Source organism: Apium graveolens, chromosome 6 (genome assembly GCF_009905375.1).
Source record: "Apium graveolens cultivar Ventura chromosome 6, ASM990537v1, whole genome shotgun sequence".
Classification (NCBI taxonomy): Eukaryota; Viridiplantae; Streptophyta; class Magnoliopsida; order Apiales; family Apiaceae; genus Apium; species Apium graveolens.
In genome coordinates this window covers 124,309,818-124,329,950 of record NC_133652.1, presented here as the reverse complement: position 1 = coordinate 124,329,950, position 20,133 = coordinate 124,309,818, and the positions used below count along the sequence as shown (strand labels likewise).

The 20,133-nt window shown below is 34.0% G+C and overlaps 1 protein-coding gene and 1 non-coding gene across 3 annotated transcripts; both read right to left on the bottom strand.

Moving 5' to 3' along the window:
• Positions 1 to 413: 413 nt before the first annotated feature.
• LOC141666841 (uncharacterized) lies at positions 414 to 13,604 on the bottom strand. 2 transcript variants are annotated; one of them, XM_074473056.1, is made up of 9 exons: positions 13,318 to 13,604; positions 11,281 to 12,600; positions 11,070 to 11,188; positions 10,787 to 10,911; positions 2,213 to 2,312; positions 2,004 to 2,081; positions 1,643 to 1,726; positions 1,355 to 1,440; positions 414 to 1,078 (listed from the first exon to the last, which is right to left on the bottom strand). In XM_074473056.1, exons 2-9 carry the CDS (start codon positions 12,539 to 12,541, stop codon positions 943 to 945), a joined length of 1,989 nt encoding a protein of 662 aa, XP_074329157.1. In that variant the 5' UTR covers positions 12,542 to 12,600; positions 13,318 to 13,604; the 3' UTR covers positions 414 to 942. The 2 variants fall into 2 exon arrangements, with proteins under 2 accessions (XP_074329157.1, XP_074329156.1); XM_074473055.1 differs by having other exon boundaries at positions 13,338 to 13,603.
• Positions 13,605 to 14,726: 1,122 nt separating this feature from the next.
• Positions 14,727 to 14,800, bottom strand: TRNAV-CAC (transfer RNA valine (anticodon CAC)). Its single transcript has one exon. It is a non-coding gene; the product is annotated as a tRNA-Val (tRNA).
• Between the last annotated feature and the right edge of the window lie 5,333 nt (positions 14,801 to 20,133).

Sequence of the window (20,133 nt, the reverse complement as noted above, 5' to 3'; positions counted from 1 at the left end):
TGCTTGCTTATTTATAAATAATCCAAAGATTTCTAGTTTTCCTCAACTATAGAATCATTTTCAATTACCCAATCTTCCTCTACTACCAACTTACTAGCTATTGATTAGTTATCTCCTCAATTTCATTTTGCTTTTCCACACCAATCAATAACAAAGAAAACAAAAGAAATGAACAATACTTCCCAGATCACTTACATTGAATACTCATAGAGGACAACCACAAAGATCTCCGACTTTTCGTCCAGCCTGCTTTTTCCAGAAACCCCCAAGAAAACAATTATTTTTCAAAACACAATTCTAAAAAGAACAAACATAGAAACAATACCATACACCTATATTTTCCAGCAAAATTCAGCTGTAAAAATAGGCCCAACCATTTCTCCACGCAGAGACACAATCTAAAAAACTAAAAATAAAATAAAATTAGAACATCTATTAGAATTTGGCATATCCTTTTCCAACATCAAATTAGACATGTCTCGTTACAAATAGGCTCAACCAGTAAGCAGAAACTCCCAGAGTATTTTTGATATTTCTTAGAAAGATATCCGATATAATGAATTAATGATGCAACTTCTTTCTGAAGTTAACTCCGGTATACTGAAGAAGTCTGTACAAGGCTTTTCATTTCCACCCCTATCTGTAACCACCCTACTTACAAAAAAATGATCTGGACTTGTTCTACTAACAACACTGATGACACAACATTTTCTATTTGCTACATGTGTACTACTAACAACCCTGATGACACAACATTTTCTATTTGACCAAAAAAATACCTAGTTTCTATTATATCAAGGGAAGCGTAAGTAACTAGAACTACAATTTTACAAGCTTCCTGTATCAGTTCCACATGGTGACCACAGCTAGAGTATTTCACCACTTCGGGGATTTGTATTGATTGCCAGATCTGCAGCTTTCAGCCAGAGAGGTTAATTCATTTTAATTTCTTGGTAATGTTAGATGTTGGGCACTACCTTCTGCTGCCTCCAGAGAAAATAATTTTTTGAAAGATTCATATGATGCAAAGAACAGTGCTCCTTGAGTCATATACATGATTAACCTTGGAGTCAACCCCCTAATATCAAACAAGATAAAGAATAGTTAGATCATAATTACCGATGCTTAAAAGCATCAAACAACTTGACATAATGTACCCAAATCACTCCATAAAGTTTAATTCATTTCCAGAGAAGTATAGGATCAGATAGCAAAACCTGTGCCATCAGTTCCACCAATTGGCAGAACCAACAACACAACCAAAGGCCACTCAAAAAGTAATAATTAATAGTGGAAATCAACGCAGATTACTTGGTCGGAAAATTAAAAGTAAAGCAGGTTTGAAAATTCCAACCTATAGAGACCCTTTAAACCTTCATGCTTTGCTATCTTCGCCAGGGTATTCAGAACACCATCAAATTTATTTCTTGAGCCAGGAATCTGTAAACCAATCACAACGGAAATGATAGAGAATGAGCATAGCAAGTACAATCATGAAATACTTTAAATTGATTTAAACAATGAGACAACACAGTAATGTAGTATCTGTAACATATCATTAGTAACAGAGATGAATTTAGCCAACAAACAACTCCATGGCATGTCGGAAAAGAGAAAACAATAATATTAAACAAATAGAAACCTGTATCTGCAGCCTTGTCTTCACCACATCAAAAGGAGTCGTAAAAAGAGCAGCAGTAGATCCAGCTAATCCTCCACAGATGAGCTGCGAGGAAACCAGTTTATATAGATCTACTCCAAAATAGTTTGTATACATGATAGAGGAAGAAAAATGCGGTTCTAAGCCCTTTTTACAATGTAGATTGTGCATATTTGATTCTAAGACTTGTTTACAGTCGATGGATGATGATGATAAGCATGACCAAACTTTGGGAACACAAACCTCTGTTTATGAACAGCCACAGCCTACAACCTTACCTATATTATGAATACAAAGGTATAGATAAGTGAAAATGGATTTATGAGATAATAAAAACACAAACCGTTCGTAACATTTCTCTTTGTCCATTTGATTGAAGTGAGGATGGCATAAATTGCTTCAGCCTTTCATATGTGTAGAACTGTTAATATATCAAGACGGGTTACTTTCACTAAGATGTTAACTTTGATCAATGGAGGACAGGTCAAAATTTTACCAAAAAGAAATTACTAATCCAATGAATAAACTCGCTAGGTAAAATCATCATCTAACCTTGATGATTGAGTGTGGAACATTCCTGCATAAAACAGCTCGCCACCCAGCATATAATGAAGAGAAACCGCCCTTTCCAACAATTCCAAGTAATGCATTCCTGTAGCCATATACATTTATATATATAGATAAACAAACTGGACAACCATACTGAATTATAGATTGGTGCATCCATGCACACATGACAAAATAACTTAATAGATGAGGTATATAAGCAACATAATTTCCTAGTTCACTATTATACAACTCTTGAAAGTTCAGTATCTTCACTTTAAATAGATACATTTGTCTCAAATAACAAACAAACATTATTTCAGTAAGATATTAAATTCAATGTATCTTCCACCAGCCTGATCTCATATCAGAAGTTCTATCCTTATCATTTCGCACCTTGCACAACTAAATTCCATAGAAGCAGAAGCACACATTTCTTCTGATAGTACAATGCTAAACAAGCCAATACTTGCAAAGTTGCTAAAGTAAACCAAATTAACTCTGGAAAGTTTTTATGCACAAACATAGTGTAAAAGTACTTACATAGACTACATTTAAAAGTGAGGTGAATCTGAGCCAGATATGAATCCGAGTTACTGGTATTACATGGAAATACTGGGATAGCAAGATAAAATCTAATGAAAGACTATGCATAGATTAAAGGCATTATAGGCATCATGTATAGATCTATATGTAAGTGTAACACATGGATGATAACTCCATACTAGAATATGACCGGTAAATAATACTGCGTCAATAGAGGAATCAAGAAGACATGAAGACATGGTAAAGAGTAAAGAAGCTAGTTATAGTCTTGAAGACATAGATCACTGGAAGGAGTTCTTTAAGATGTTCATGCGTCAGTGAAGAGTGAAGATTGAAGTATTCAAGGTTTGGAAGCAATGAAGATGTTGTCTGAGTTTCAAGAAGATTCAGGTGTATTTACAATGATTTATAGTAATCATTGTTAAAGGAAGAACTTATATAAGTAGTTAAAGTGTCAGAGCATTCAAAATTGAAGATCTCAACCTTTGTTAGGCAGTTGTGAATCGGACCACTGCACTAAGTCAACAATACAAGGGGAAAAATTATCACAAAAGTTATGGCTTGAAGAATGAAAGGTTGAAAATATTCTTCGTGGCAGCACTAGTAAGAGGGTCAGTATAACCACAGTTAGAGAAATAAAGGTGAAATTGGTTATGTGCCAGAGTATCTGTAAGTGAAGATCTCAATCTTTTTCAATCTTTGTTGGTCACGTGTGAACCATATCAGTGCACTAAGTGTCAACATAAGCAGAATCATCTAAGTGGTAATACAAGATATCAAATAAACAACGAAGATTTGGTTTAAGTGGAAATAATTTTGAAAGGTATGCAGAGTACAAGAGTCTGAGATGACGATTGAATATTCGATTAAGTACAGCCCAAGAATGAAAACAAAAATATATATAGACAACAGAAAGAAGACATAAGTGAAAAGAAATACACAACAGAGTGAAGAGAGATCACCAGAGAAGAAGATGAAAACAGAAATATATGCAAACTTTTTGATCAGAGAGATTTGTGGTACCCAGAATAACAATTGTAATATCTTTAGGGGCCACTACTGTTAAGCTTAAGAAGTCTTGACTGTTCAGTGGCTCAAGACCCTTGAGCAGATCACTCAAGACCTCTTTTGGTGCTCAGGACACAGGCTCAGGCCATGAGTGCGGTATTTTCCTATTAAGCCATATGTTGAGACGGGTCCAATTTCTTCATTTATATATATATATATATATATATATATATATAATCCTAACACAAAATAATTGTAAGAGATCAATACAAAATTAGCACGGCTTGTGGAGTAGGAATTTCCGAACCACGTAAATATTTATCTCATGTGATTGTCATTTATTTTCTTATCCTACTTTATTCGTTTTGGGTTTTGCTTTGTTGTTCACATGATCAGCAACAGGAAGTCCCTGGCAATTTCAGAAACATGTTAAATGCTCAAATTTTAATCTTCTATACAAGTACACAAGTTTTGTTCTAACATCAAGCAATGTCTCAGTTACAATTCCAGCAGCACTTCCATATACCATCAACTATTATCAGAAAGAGGCCCTCTATTAGTTACTCAATATCAATAATATAAACATATGTTTTTTTATTGAGAACAATTACCGCATATTGTTTTATTATTAAGAAATAAATAAATTACCACAACTTCATTGTGTAAAATCACAAAAGTCAGCACTTGAACATTTGCACCTATTTACCCCAAAATGGCTTTGGCATTTGACTCTTTGTTTGCAATAAACATTAATCTTTGGTATAATATTGCAAATAGGCAGTTCTCCATCCCGGTGCCAATAAATCCCAACTCTGAGGCATTGAAGAATGTCTCGGGAACTGAAAACGTTTTAGTACGAAAACTTATCAAAGTAATGTGTATATAGTTGATATTTTGTATCAAGTTGTATTTACCCACTGCGAATAGAATTACATATACAAACTAAGAGAGCATACATTTGAGGTACTCAAGTGTAGAAGCATTATGCTTTGATAGTGCAACATAATATGTCTGTCCTCCACTCCATTCAACACAAATTTGTTCCCTACTATCCATGGTAATACAAACTTCTTGTTTGTTCAAATGTTAACGCAAGGGGTGGAGTAATTGGAGGGATTTCTACTGTAGGATACAAGGGTGAGAGTAGGATGGGATTACTCAAGAAGGAACTATAGAAAGGACCCTTCATGTCCAAACTCCAAGTGTCGAGGATAGGTTTGATAGTTCCATGGGTCCCTTCATAGTTCTATAGGTAATCCAATCTTACTCTCACCCTTTTATCCTCCGGTAGAAATCCCCCATTACTCTACCCTTTGCGCTAACATTTGAACATGAAGTTTCTACGTGGATAGTAGGGGACAAATTCGTGCTAAGTGGAGGACGGACATATTATGTTGCACTATTAAAGCATAATGTCTCTTCACATGAATCTCCAATGTATGTCTTCTTATTTTAGTGTGTATATATAATTCTATTCGCAGTGGGTACAAACAACTTGATACAAAATATTAACTATATATAAATTACTTAGACAAGTTTTCGTCTTAAAAATTTGTCAGTTCTCGAGGCATTCTTCATTGAGAATAATTGATGTAGGCAATGAGATGGAGAACCATCTCTTTGCAACACTGTACCAAAGATCAATATTTATTGCAAGCAAAGCAAAGGGTCGAATGCAAAAGTCATTTTGGGACAAAAAGGTGCAAATGGACAAGTGCTGACTTTTGTGATTTTGCACAATAGAGTTGTGGTAATTCTATTATTTCTTAATAATAAAACAATATGGGGTAATTGTTTTTAATAAAAACATATGCTTATATCATCGATATTGAGTAACTAATATGCATGGTCATAAGGATATATTTTGACCAAAGACATTGAAAAAGAGAACCTGTTTCTGATAATAGCTGATGACATATAGGATGCTTAAAACGAAAGTGCAACTTCTAGAATTATAACCGAGACATTGCTTGATTTAAGTACCAAACTTGTTTACTTGTATATAAGACTAAACATTTGCACATTTAACATGTTTTTAAAATTTTCAGGGACTTCTTGTCAATATAATCATCATTCTCGTGAATTATAGGTGCTATTTACTAGGTGATTAGTATGTATATTACTGTTATTTATTAGTTGTAAATCTTTGACTTGCACCAGCTGTATTAGGCTTGATATAGGCTAATATTATGGGATATGATAGGTTGATTATAGGGGATTTTGTAGGCTGATTTCCAGGCAGATTTAGTGGGATCTGCTGGCTGATTTGTAACTCTAATTAGCTCTGCTATACCTATAAATACAGGAGCTTGTTGTATAACATTTTCATTGAAAGAAATACGCATTTTCACAAACTCAAATGCTTCTAACTTTGGTCAGTCCTCTGCTCCTGAAATGATCCAGCAGATGATAGTTAATGCATTTTCAACTTTAGGAATTTCAGGTAACAAAAATTCTGCTCATAAGCCTTGGTATTTTGATCTTGCTGCTTCAAAGCACATGACTAGCACAACAGTACCCTCAAATAATGTTCAAAAGTATAAAGGGGATCTTCATATTAAAACCGCTGATGGTAACTCTTTACCTATAACTGTTGGTGATATTTCATCCTCTCTGAATACAGCTTTTGTGTCCCCAAAGTTGTCTACTAATCTTATATCTGTTGGCCAGTTAGTTGATAACAATTGTACGGTTCAGTTTTCAAATTCTGTATGTTTTGTGCAGGATCAAGTGTCAGGGAAGATGATCGCGAAGGGGCCTAAAGTGGGACGTCTCTTTCCTTTACTCTCATCACCTTCTCTAGTGTCAAAATATGTCTCTCTTGTAATGCCACTGATTGTAATAATCAAGTGTGGCACAAACAGTTAGGACATCCAAATTCTCATGTTCTTAGTATCTTACTTAAATCTGGTTTGCTTGGGAATAAATCTTTCAATTCTTCGAATAAAGATAATATTCATTGTGCATCTTGCAAACTTGGTAAAAGCAAAACACTTCCCTTTCCATTACATAAATCTCACACCACCAAAGTTTTCGAACTTGTGCATATTGATGTATGGGGTATTTCACCAATAATATCTCATGAACATTACAAATATTTTGTAACTTTCATTGAAGATTTCTCTCGTTATACTTGGGTATATTTTCTTCGATATAAAAGCGAGGTCTTTAATGCATTTAAAACTTTTCATGCTTTAAAACACTATTTTTTGCAAAAATTAGAATTTTGCAATCTGATTCGGGTGGTGAATATACATCAAATGAATTCCAGTCATTCCTTCAAAATCATGGAATCATATCACACTGATCTTGTCCATCAACTCCACAACAAAATGGTGTGGCTGAGAAAAAGAATCGTCATCTTCTTGATGTCGTTCGACTCTCCTCATTGAGTCTAGTGTTCCATCTCAATTTTGGTGTGAAGCTCTGTCCACTGTTGTTTATTTGATAAACAGATTACCGTCTCCCACCTTAAAGAATCAATCTTCCTAACTTCGTTTATATAAAGATGAACCAGATTATTCTAATCTTCATATTTTTGGATGTGTTTGTTTTGTTCATCTTCAGCCACATGAAAGGAATAAACTTACTGCACAATCTGTCAAGTGTGCTTTCTTAGGATACGGTGGCACCCAAAAAGATTTTCTTTGCTATGATCCTAATACCCGTTGAATTCGTGTGCCTAGAAATGTAATTTTCTTTGAAAATTAGCCATTTTTTAGCACACAAATGACTTATCAACTCCCATCAATAGCTATATTGCCTCATTTTCCCAAGTCATCAACCTCAACACGGAGATTTAAACCATGTCATGTTTATAATAGACGCACGTCTCCCACTATGGCTCCTACGACTCTTTACGACTCTTTCGGACGCACCTGATCCTGTTACTTCCAGTGATCCACCTCCTGTTCGGAGAAGCTCTAGAAATTCAAAATCTCCCGACATGTATGGTTTTACAAATCCAGTAGCCATGTCCAGTACTTTATCTACCATCTCTATTCTCGCTTGTTATATACAGGCAATGGAACATGAGTGTTGGCAACAAGCAATGGAGACAGAACTTCAAGCCCTTGTAGAAAATCATACTTGGGACATTGTTTCTCTGCCTCCAAATGTCAAGCCAATCGGTAGTAAGTGGGTTTATAGTGTGAAACTGAAGTCTGATGGCTCACTAGATCGATACAAAGCTCGATTGGTTGCACTTGGAAATAAACAAGAATATGGTATCAACTATGAAGAGACATTTGCACAGTGGCTAAAATGACCACCGTAAGAACAATGCTTGTTGTTGCTTCCTCTAAATCTTGGCCTTTACATCAGATGGATGTCAAAAATGCTTTCTTAAATGGGGATCTTAAAGAGGAAATTTACATGAAACTTCCACATGGTATGACATGGATAGCTCCAAATAAAGTTTGCAGGTTAAGGCGCACTTTGTATGGGTTGGGACAGTCCCCGAGAGAATGGTTTGATAAGTTTCGCAGTACTCACATCAACTTCTCTTTTACACAAAGCCAATATGATTCATCTCTCTTCTTTCATAAGACACCAGCAGGTATGGTCTTTTTTCTAGTCTATGTAGATGATATAATTATCACGGGTAGTGACACTGTCCTCATATCAAAACTCAAAAATATATTGCATCGTACGTTTCAAATGAATGATCTTGGGGATCTTAAATTTTTTTGGGTCTAGAAGTTCATTCTCGAGATCGAGGTGTATACTTAAATCAACATAAATATGTCAAAGATCTTATTGAGTTGGTTGGTTTAAAGGAGGCTATTGCTGTTGATACACCAATGGAAGTGAATGTTAAATATTGAAAAGATGAAGGGGAGCTTTTGTCTAATCCTTATTTATATAGACATTTGGTTGGTAGCCTCATCTATCTGACTATTACCAGGCCTGATATCTCAAATGCAGTCCATATAGTTAGCAGATTTATGCAATCACCTCGACATCTTCATCTTGTTGCAGTGAAGCGTATCATTCGCTATTTAATTGGGTCACCTACACGTGGTCTATTTTTTCCAAAAAATTATGATCTTCATTTGCAAGCATATAGTGATGTTGATTGGGCTGGATGTTTGGATACTAGAAGATCTACAACCAGATGGTGTACTTTCCTCGGAGATGCCTTAATCTCTTGGAAGTGTAAAAAGCAAGATCATGTCTCAAAATCTTCCACTGGGGCTGAATATAGAGCAATGTCTGCAGCTTGTTCAGAAATTGTATGGTTACGTGGACTTCTTTCTAAGCTTGGAGCTTCTCAAATTAATTCTACTCCACTCCATGCTGATAATAAAAGTGCCATTCAGATCACTTCCAACCCAGTATATCATGAACAAACGAAACACATCGAAGTTGATTGCCATTATATTAGAGATGCATATTCACAAAAACTTTGACGCATCAACGGCACAAGTTTCTTAGTGGCAAATTGATGCTGCTAGTGAATTATAGGTGTCAATATAATCATCATTCTCGTGAATTATAGGTGTTATTTACTAGGTGATTAGTAAGTATATAACTTTTATTGATTAGTTGTAAATCTTTGACTTGTACCAGCTGTATTAGGCTTGATAGGCTGTGATATTATGGGATATGATAGGCTGATTATAGGGGATTTTGTAGTCTGATTTCCAGGCAGATTTAGTGGGATCTGCTGGCTGATTTGTATCTCTAATTAGCTCTGCGGTACCTATAAATACAGGAGCTTGTTGTATAACAATTTCATTGAAAGAAAAAAGCATTTTCACACATCTTTGTCACTTCTAGTTTTTGATGCTTTAGAAGGTGATTATGTTGCTGATCATGTGAACGATTTTAATTTTATCCTATCAAGATTGGTATCAGTGAATATAAATTTGACGATGAGGAACAAACCTTGTTGTTAATATCCTCATTATGACAATTGGTCAGGATTTGTAACTACTATATGTAATTCATTTTAGAGAAGTAAAATAACTTTTAGTGGAGTTTGAGATTCGATTCTTCGAGAAGAAATTCATATGAGAAACTCAAGAGAGTCGTCAAGTTCCTTGTAGAGTAATGAGAGTTGAGGCAAAAAAAATCCGAAAGGGGCAAAAAAAAGGGTGTGGCAGATCGAAGTTAGTGAATATCGAAGTTAGTGAAGAGAGGACAATCCAAAGATCAAAAGGAGTTTGTTTTTTGGAATTATCAGAAGAATGGTCACTTCACGGTGTCCGGCTCCTGCAGTTCTTAAAGGAAATAATAAAGAGAATACAACTAGTGTAGTTTGAAAAGGTGGTGAATGACGATACTTTGATTTATTGTGTTGAATGTTCAATTGAATTATGGGTTACGGATTCTGGTGCATCATTCCATACTTCCCCTTACAAGAATTTGATGTTAAATTTCATAGTTGGAAATTTTGGTAAACTTCGTCTTGCTAAATATGAGACTTTAGGTATTGGAAACTCCTAACACGACATAAATTTGAGAGATCAAATAAAAAATTACTGCGACTTGTGGAGTAGAAATTTCCGAAACATGTAAAACTTCGTCTTTTGTAAATGTCGTTTATTTTCTTTGTTCTTGTTTATTCGTTTGGAGTTTTGTTTTCGTTGTTGTATACACAACAACTACAAATTTACTCTCTCTTGTTAATTTCTTTTAGACATTTTTAAGGCTTAATCATGTAAACTGAATGATTTTGTATCTTCTTTTTAGTAGAAGCTAAGAACCCTATTGTTCTTAGAATTGTACCCGGTGAATTTAATTAACGGAGTGTAGCGATCCTTTCAAGATTTATATATAAATATTTCTTGAAAATCTTGTGTTTATTTAGTTTATATTCGTAAAACACAATTCATGTTCAAGAACACAAACCCACGTCAAGAACCCTAATATTATCCACAAAAGATCGAAAGATTTTTTTAAATAATGTGGGTATTGTTTTCAACCCTCATTCTATAAAATTTCGGGACCTAACACATTAAGAGCAGAGAATCTGAATTATGAGGTTGACAAGATGGAAAAGAAAGGATCCTAAAGGTTTACCAGCTGCTTTTATAGTGAGAACTGAGTTGCATCTGCTGCTTTATACATTCACTAGGAGTGAAGATAAAAGAAGTTGCAATACTCGCAGAACCTCCTGCTATGCAATGTGCCAAAGAATGACACTCCTGCAAGAATACTTAAATTAATCCAGACAATAGCACATCCTCATGGTAAAAAATTTGCATCAGACACACAGTTCCGACTTAGGAATTGAGTAAAGGAAATGTGCTTTTCCCATTCAATTTAACAGGAAAGAACAAATAAAGCACAGAGAAAAAATCACCTTAGAAATATAAGGAAGCAAGGCCCCTTTAACTGATTCATAAGTAAAAGTATAGACAGCCGAAATCGGCGCTGAAGCAGCAATATTGCTAGCAATTCCACGATAGAGTCCCATCACACCTGACCAGTCCAGAACAATTTCCAAAAAGAAGAATAAAAACGGAAAATTACAGCTACTCTGATAGAAGTCACAACTAAGTTAAACATCATACCTCTGTCAGCAATAATGGATCGGCTTATATCTAGAATACTCTTTGGATCACTCCGACATGACTGAGTGACAGTCTTAATTGTATCCACAGGATGTAGACAAAGGCTGACAAAAATACCAGCAAATGCTCCAGCAAAAGCATGCTCCTGCCGTGCAAAACCTGGTTTATCATGTTTTGTTGAGCAGATATTTAAGTTGGACTTGCACTTGATGAGGAAAACTTGTTTCTGAAAACTCTCGCCTTCGAGCAGATGAGTCTCTGGGGGATTTTGCTGGCATTCATCGTGAGCACCTGTATCGGTAGCTAAAGGATTTGCATCGGGATCCACATGAAGTGGCGACATCGAGGTTAAACTAACAATTTCATTTGTATCTTCAACAGCCTGAAGAAGGTGATCCGACAAAAGAGAGGTAACAGATGCTTGATTATCCGTAATAGATTTCGAACTTGGACCTGACAATGAATTTTTTGTTTCGGCCATTTCTGGGAGGCAATCAGCATTTATGAAACTCATGTCCTTGCTGATTAGACTGACATCATCACTAAAAATAGAGCAAGTTGAGTTTCTTTGTCCAGTGTTACAACAATCTTGATTCATTAGTTCGTCCGAAACATTATAGTTGACAATATGCTTCAGTCCAGAGCTTGTAATTTCACTCAACAACTGAGGTGCATCTTTTGCGTTATGTAACTTCCCCACTCTCGCATTCCCCGAATCCTTGAAAGACTCAGTAGGACGGCTGGAACCACTATTCACGAGTCTCCAAATAAGAGAATTTACATATATACTACTACGGCTACCAGGTTCAAAGAATGAGACTTTCTGGGTCACCTTTACGCATTCTACACTTTCCTTCGATGCGGGTGAGGAATGACTGGCAGGTATTACATTGACTGAGAGATCTTGACCCTCTGCAGAAGTTGATGCACCAACATGGCCTTCCTCATTTGCAAAGCACAACGTATTTGCTTTCTTAAGGTTTATTCTGTCATGATATGAATCCGGTTTGGATTTTAACACTGGAGGAAGAATGGCACGATCCCATAAATGACCAATTGCCGCGACGAGATCAGATGTTCTAACTATTTCAGCTGACTTGGATTCGTTTCTGTTACCATTGTGCTGATTGATAGAAGAAGAGCTGGAGGCATAATCCTCGCTATTAGATTCCGCAATCTCAATGAATGCCCCGGCAGTTTGATTGTGCTTGTATTTGATAGAATGTTTTTGGCTTTGGGGTAATTGACCAATACCAGCCATTTTTCGAATTTATAGTCGAAATTATTATCAAAAAGGAAGATCATAGAGGGGAAAACCAACTGCAATATAAAAAACAGAGCAAATCAACTACTACCTCAGGAACTTATAGTAATTCACTTTAACAAACTAATGAAGGCTAACATCTGTTAAATAAGACTTAAGAGGGGACTTCTATAACAGAATTTAATGAATGAGCTACTAATTCACTTAGCTTGTCCGGATAATGAAAATAATGCAAACGAATAAAATATAAAACTGAAAAAACCCATTTTCTTGTTACTCCCAATTGCACATTTTAAGGGTCCAGATAGATTACAGTTTACTTCTCCCAACATCCCAACTATAACCCGAAGTAAACACAGACAATCCAATTACATCCTTTCCCATTATAAAACTCTCTTCGGAAACAGTGTACATGGAACAATCCAAACATACCCTTAAACAACAAGCTCATCAATTCATTGCAGCTTAGTAGCATAAAACTTGAATTAAGGTTATTTTCTCATTCATAAATTCAAGTCTTAAAATAGAGACTGAGCACATGACTACTACAAAATATAGTCTATACATATAGGCTAATCAGCAACCAAGTGTAGGCCATCTTTAAGTAGCTAAGTACATATAATCTGCAAGTAAATTAAAGCAAAACCCCACAAAAAGGTAAAAAAATTATACACCAATGTAGTAGCAACATGTTTTAATATCCTAACAATCATTTAAAAATTGTTGTTTTTGCAATTTAAGAATAAAAATAAGAAAGGGTTATAAACACGCACAGCTTAAATAAAGGTAATACCAGAAAGATAACGATTTTTAGGTCCAACTCCAAGTAAAGCACGTGTTTCCAGAAAATCTTGATACATTTTTCTGATTAAAAAGTTTGAAGTTTCAGTTATGGGAAAGTAGGTAGACGGTTTAACAAGATATGGGGTATTGTATTCTGAGAGAGAGAGAGCGAGAGAGAGAGAGAGAGAGTTTGGGAGCTGAGAAAGAAAAAGCGTTGATTGGCCGCAAAACTAGGCATGACAATTCGTGGCGTCGTACCTTTTAGTGCCGTCCACTTAGTAGACAGCCGTTAGAATTAGCTTAATTTCGCGTTTGTGTACCTTTTTGTGTCGTTTTTAGTGTAAAATTAAATATTCATATTAATATGAATAAATAAATGTAAATAAAATTTTTAGGTTAAATATATACTCATATCCCACCCATTTGTTTATACATTTTTTTGAGATATTCCTTTCAAATGCCAATTGTTTACATTTTAAAATTTTCTAAAAATAGTAAAAAATTTATAATTTTTAAAATAACTACATCCACTGTTTCTTTCTGTCCACTAACCCACTTTATACATATAATATTAATCGGTCTTACTACATTACTCATTTTTTTAACTTCTCTCCACCGCTTTATCATTTTTCTTAAATTTTGTGTCCAACCTAATTGTAAACATTTGGAAAGGTCGGAGGCAGTATAAAATTATATGAAATATATACATTTAAATTATTTATATTTTCAACATTATAAATCTATGCATTATTTGTAAAGTATTTATTATAAGTATACATATTTATATTTATTTAATTTAGATATTAATATCTATAATAAACATTAATATTTAATTATAATATTTATTTCGTGTATCTCGTCTCGTGTCATGTCGTGTACCCAAAAGGTAAACACAAAAACAACACAATATCTCAGATATCTCGGGTTCAGACCGCACGCTCTGTACCTTTTCGTATCGTTTACTCAAAATACAAATATAAACACTGAATTTTCGTGACGTGTTAATATCGTGTTACAATTTGTCGGGTCTATGCAAAATAATGAATTTGTAAAGAATAATTTATATTATAAACGGTGTCAAGGAATCAAACAGGTTGGCTAAAATGAACATTTAAAAAGTAATAAATATTTCATTGGTTGTCTTGTGTTAAAAAATTTAGTAAAACACAATTATATATTTATAACTTATAAAGTTTCGACTGAAATTGTAGGAGTGGATTTTTTTAGTTAGTATTATGGCAAAATGCGTGAAATGTTTTTGGAATTTTCTCGCCCAAAATGATAAACTGATAAAGAAAGAAGGATTGATCCCTGACAAAAAAGAAAGAAAGAAAGAAGAGATTGCTCTTTTCTCCAAAACCAAGAATATCGGAAGAAAAGGTTTATTGAAAAATATATGTGTCTGAGCCCGGGTTCGAACCGGGGACCTTTAGTGTGTGAGACTAACGTGATAACCAACTACACCACCCAGACGAAGTGCCTGCTTTTTACACCATTCAATTCCTTATCTTAATGAGCACACAGCAGTTACGATCAATTCGGATTAAACGAGATAAGTGAAAAAAAAAACTTATCTAAATAAGCTAGGTTGCATCTAGATGTCTTATATGTAAAAAAAAATTATACTCCAACTTTATATCCCGTTAGTAAAAATAATTGATAATCATTTTTAATTAGCTATATTTGTTCAAACAAGAAAGCCTTTAAATATAATGTTAATTTTTTTTTTATAAAATGTCCCAAAATGATGAGTTAGTTTGTGAATTTGTCCCCTTTGTTCAATAATAATAAGTATAAATATGTTATAGAGCTAAGAGAGAATTGTACTTCACAGATCCTAAATTTGATCAAAACTTAATTTTGTATACTTATTTTTATAAATTGCACTTCGCATCCTCTTAGTTTGAAATTTAATTCAACATGCACATTTTTTGTCTAATTGTTTAGCCCGAGTTGTTGTCTTCTATAATATATTTCATCGTTTCTCTTCAATAATAAATTATATATGTTATTGAAGACAATAATTTATGCAAAAAAATTGACAAAATTTGGCAAAAAGTGTGTAACTTGGATTAGATTTCAAAGAAGGGGATGCAAATTGCAATTTCTTAAAATAAGTATACAAAATTAATTTTTGGTCAAATTACAGAAGTGCAAAATACAATTCTCTCCCGAGTTAACTTAAACCCATGTATAACTCTCATACATATATGGGTTCGATTCTTAGTGAATATACTAATTCTACTAATTTTAAAGGCTAATTTTAAAGGGTAAGGTAGCGGTTGCGGATACCTACGATTAAAAAAAATTCATCAATATGAATATTTGTATTAAAATATCCCTTATATAATATAATACAATTTAAAAATTTACTTGTTGCACTAAACAATAAAATCTTTAGGTTCATACCAACTTTTGTTGCACCCTATTTGACAAAAAAATGTACGGTGAATAGCTGTTTTTTATTACCATCAGCAGGCTCTGGAATTTTTTTAAATATAAGTTACTACGTTTAAAAACTTAACTTGGCCTCAGCATTGATTGTTGCATTTTTCTTAATGTACAAATAGCAGGGGCAGATGAAAACTCTGGTAAAATTCTCAATTTTTATAATTTCACCATTATAATTGAGTGTTGCATTTTGCCCCCGTGTATATTGATTTTCAATTTTTAAACTTTTAACATGATAACTGAATGTGCCTTGTGTTGGGTATAATTACAGTATTACGCACATTATAATAATGTGACAATATTATAATCTAGATTTACCAAGAACAGGAAAATAAACATATAATGAAACAAATCAGTAATCACGAAGGCAAAACATGATATAATTACAGACTGAATTGATAAAGAAAAGACAGAATCACTTAACTAGTTAACTCTATGAGAATCACCTATGTGAACAATCTATACATTTACAGGAGAAAACATAGAGGAATAAGAGCTGGGGTTTTCACAAGACTATGAGTTGTGTATATGTTTTCCAAACGTTAAGTTCTATAAATAAATAAAAGTAAAACGTAACTGAAAATAACCCATTAATTAAAATTTAATTTGACTTAAACTGCATTTAATAGAATATATCTCAGAATCATAAATGTAACAGTCAGTATCAGAGTTTGTCAAATTCTGGTATGAGCATCCCAACAATATCAGTATTTATATCAGTAAATACTGATTCAGAAAGCCTGAATCCTAATGATAAACAAAATAACATTGCATAATTATGTTAAGACAAATTGTAGCCTTCAACGGCTAGCCATCCTAAGAGATAGTCGTTGAAAGAGTTGTCCATCAACTGATGAGGTTTTTGTAACACCTTTCAATGAGATTCTATGTTATAGATAGCAATGATGTTATTCATTAAAAATTCATGCTGACTCAATGGATAATCTAGAATAGGGTGGCTAATTGTAAATACTTGATGTCATGTAATTCTGATTAAATGAAAGTGAGCGACCAACTGCTACATGAAGCTACAACATTAATGGCTAACTATATCAACCCAGCAACGGCTAATCAAGTGACTGTCAACGACTAGGAGCTCGTATAGCTTGTGATAGCGACTTGACATTGGTCAAGTCTCGAGTCTGACACAACACATGGGCTGATGAAAATCTTAGTAAATTAAATGGAAGTCAAGGCAAACTTTGCATGCAATCTTGGGTTTTGAAAAAGAAGAAACATTCCATTTTCATGCATAACATATTGGAGGGATATTCAAAGCAATATATCAAGATACAATGTAGCCTCATTTGTCAAGCCTCGCGGGAAAGAGAATGAAGAAGCAATTTTGCTAGACCTCGAAGACTGTGTCATGTATTGTCTAATAGGCATTGTAACTTGGTGATTTATAAATGTTTCACTTAAAAAATAGGTTTTACATTTTCAGAGAGCAAATTAGAGAGATCTTCCTCTGAGTGAAATACTACAAACTGCAGCTGTGAGATTACTTTGTTACCGTAACAGATTATTAATGTTAGGCCTTTAATCAACTATAGAGGGGGGTGAATACAGTATAAACAATCAAATCGATTTAAACAACTCAATAGAATAAACAATTTTTATATTCATGAATAAAAAATGATTACAATACTCTCTCAGAGGATGAACAAATATCCTTTAGAGTTGTTAGGTTATGTGAATGATATATCAATTCAAACACATATAATATAAATCTAATATGTGCTTATATACTGCCCGGCTACACAATCAATCTAGAAGATATGTTATAGTTGAATAAGGAATCCTAATACATATCTATCTATTGATTACTATAATAGGAAAAGTCCTACACCGACATATCTCTGTACATATATTCTCCTGTAATATCTCCTGATTTCCAGCTTGACAACTACTAATATGAATAAATACTGATGACAAGTACTGATCAACAAATATTGATGATAAATATTAATGACGTCATCTTTGTCAAACTCTGATATCAAATGCTGATGGCAAACTCTGGTAGCTAAATACTGATATCATCAATTTCATCTAACAATCCCACCCAACTTGTGCATTATATTAATATGTACAAGTTTCTAATTGATGATGTCAAAAATATCTAAATGCAGAAATACTAACAAATATACAATCTTACAGTCAGTGTATCAAACTTTATCTTCAGTCTTCAACCTTGGAAAATCCAGTAGCATCATCAAAGAATTTCTTGAGTAGATTTTCTTTAAGAACATTTAAATACATCTCCATTATTTATTTGATATCCTTGAGCTCTTCTATAGATTAATCATTCTGATAGAGAACTCTACAATGACTTATCGATAAGTCATAATAAAGCTTATCGAGAAGTCACTCGAGAAGTCAGTAAATTGACTTCTCGAGAACTCACTCGAGAAGTCTTAAGATGACTTGTCGATAAGTCAATTAGACTTATCGAGAACTCAGTTCTCAATATACTTTTGATCACTTTGATTCTGCCTTGTGTTAATTTTACATATTAAAGATGTAAATTAACAGTTAGACAATTTTCTTAGAATTTAAAAAATTACAAGCTGAATTTTGTATTTTGAAAAATAAATATGCAGAGATTTCTGAGATATTTATAATTCATATTTTAGTTAATTTCCAATTAAATCAAATTAATTTTGATTTAATAGAAATTAGTCTGCTGCAAAATATTAGCCGAGTTCTTGCCTTAGGATGAAGAATTAAGCATTCCAATTTACTTACAAGTCTAGTGAAAGTTGCTTCATCCAAGGGTTTAGTAAAAAATTCAGCTAATTGTTTTTCTGTTGGAACAAAAATGAGCTCAATGGTACCATTTGTAGTATGTTCTCTAATAAAATGGCACCTTACATCAATGTGCTTTGTTCTAGAATGATTAACTGGATTAGCCACAATAGATATAGCACTAGTATTGTCACACATGATTGGAATTTTGTGTAACACTAGGTCATAATCCATTAGCTGATTTATAATCCAAAGCACTTGAGCACAGCAACTTCCAGTAGCTATGTATTCAACTTCAGCTGTGGAAGTTGACACAGATTATTGTTTCTTGCTATACCAGGATACAAGTCTTTGTCCAAGAAACTGAAAGCTTCCACTTGTTCTCTTTTTGTACCTGCATCCAACAAAATCTGCATATGTGTATCCAACAGTTTCAAAACCAGTTCCCTTAGGATACCATAGTTCCAAATTTGGAGTCCCCCTCAAGTATCTGGAAATCCTCTTCATAGCCATCAAACGTGATTCTTTTGGATTGGCTTGAAATCTTGCACACATACATGTAGCAAACATGATGCCAGGTCTACTTGCAGTTACGTAAAGTAATGATCTAATCATCCCTCTATAGCTTGAAATATCTATACTTTTGCCCTTTTTATCTTCATCCAACTTTATTGTTGTAGACATATGTATAGATGCAGCTGAACAATCAACCATGCCAAACTTTTTCAATAAATCTTTGACATACTTAGTTGGGATGATGAAGATTCCATCACTTCTTTGACTGACTTGAAGTCCAAGAAAGTAACTTAATTCCCCTATCATACTCATTTCATATTCACTATGCATAAGCCTGGAGAATCTTTGGCAGAGCTTTTCATTGGTAAAACCAAAGATAATATCATCCACATAAATCTGAACTAGGATCATATCATCACCATGCTTCTTGTAGAAGAGAGTCTTGTCTATGGTACCTCTAGTGAATCTATGTTTAATCAAAAAATCTGATAGTGTGTCATACCAAGCTCTAGGTTCTTGTTTGAGTTCATAGAGAGCCTTAAGTAGCTTGTATACAAAATTTGGAAATTCTGGATCTTCAAAGCCAGATGGCTGTTGCACATAAACCTCTTCTTCCAACTCACCATTAAGGAATACACTCTTCACATCCATTTGATATACCTTGAAATTTGAATGTGCAGCAAATGCTAGGAAAATCCTTATTGCTTCAAGTCTTGCAACTGGAGTAAAAGTTTCATCATAATCAATTCCTTCCTCATGTAAGTAGCCTTTTGCAACCAACCTTGCTTTGTTTCTGGTAACAATTCAATTTTCATCCATCTTGTTCCTGAACACCCATTTTGTTCCAATAATACTTCTATTCTTTGGTGTATGAACCAATTTCCAAACTTTATTTCTTTCAAACTGAGTTATCTCTTCTTGCATTACAGATATCCAATCAGGATCAAGAAGGGCTTATTCAGTTTTCTTTGGCTCAACTTGTGATAGAAAACATGCATGAAGACATTCATTTGCGGTTGCACTTCTAGTCCTCACTCCAGCAGTTGGATCACCAATAATTGCTTCTCTAGTGGGACTTCTATCCCACTTCCTTG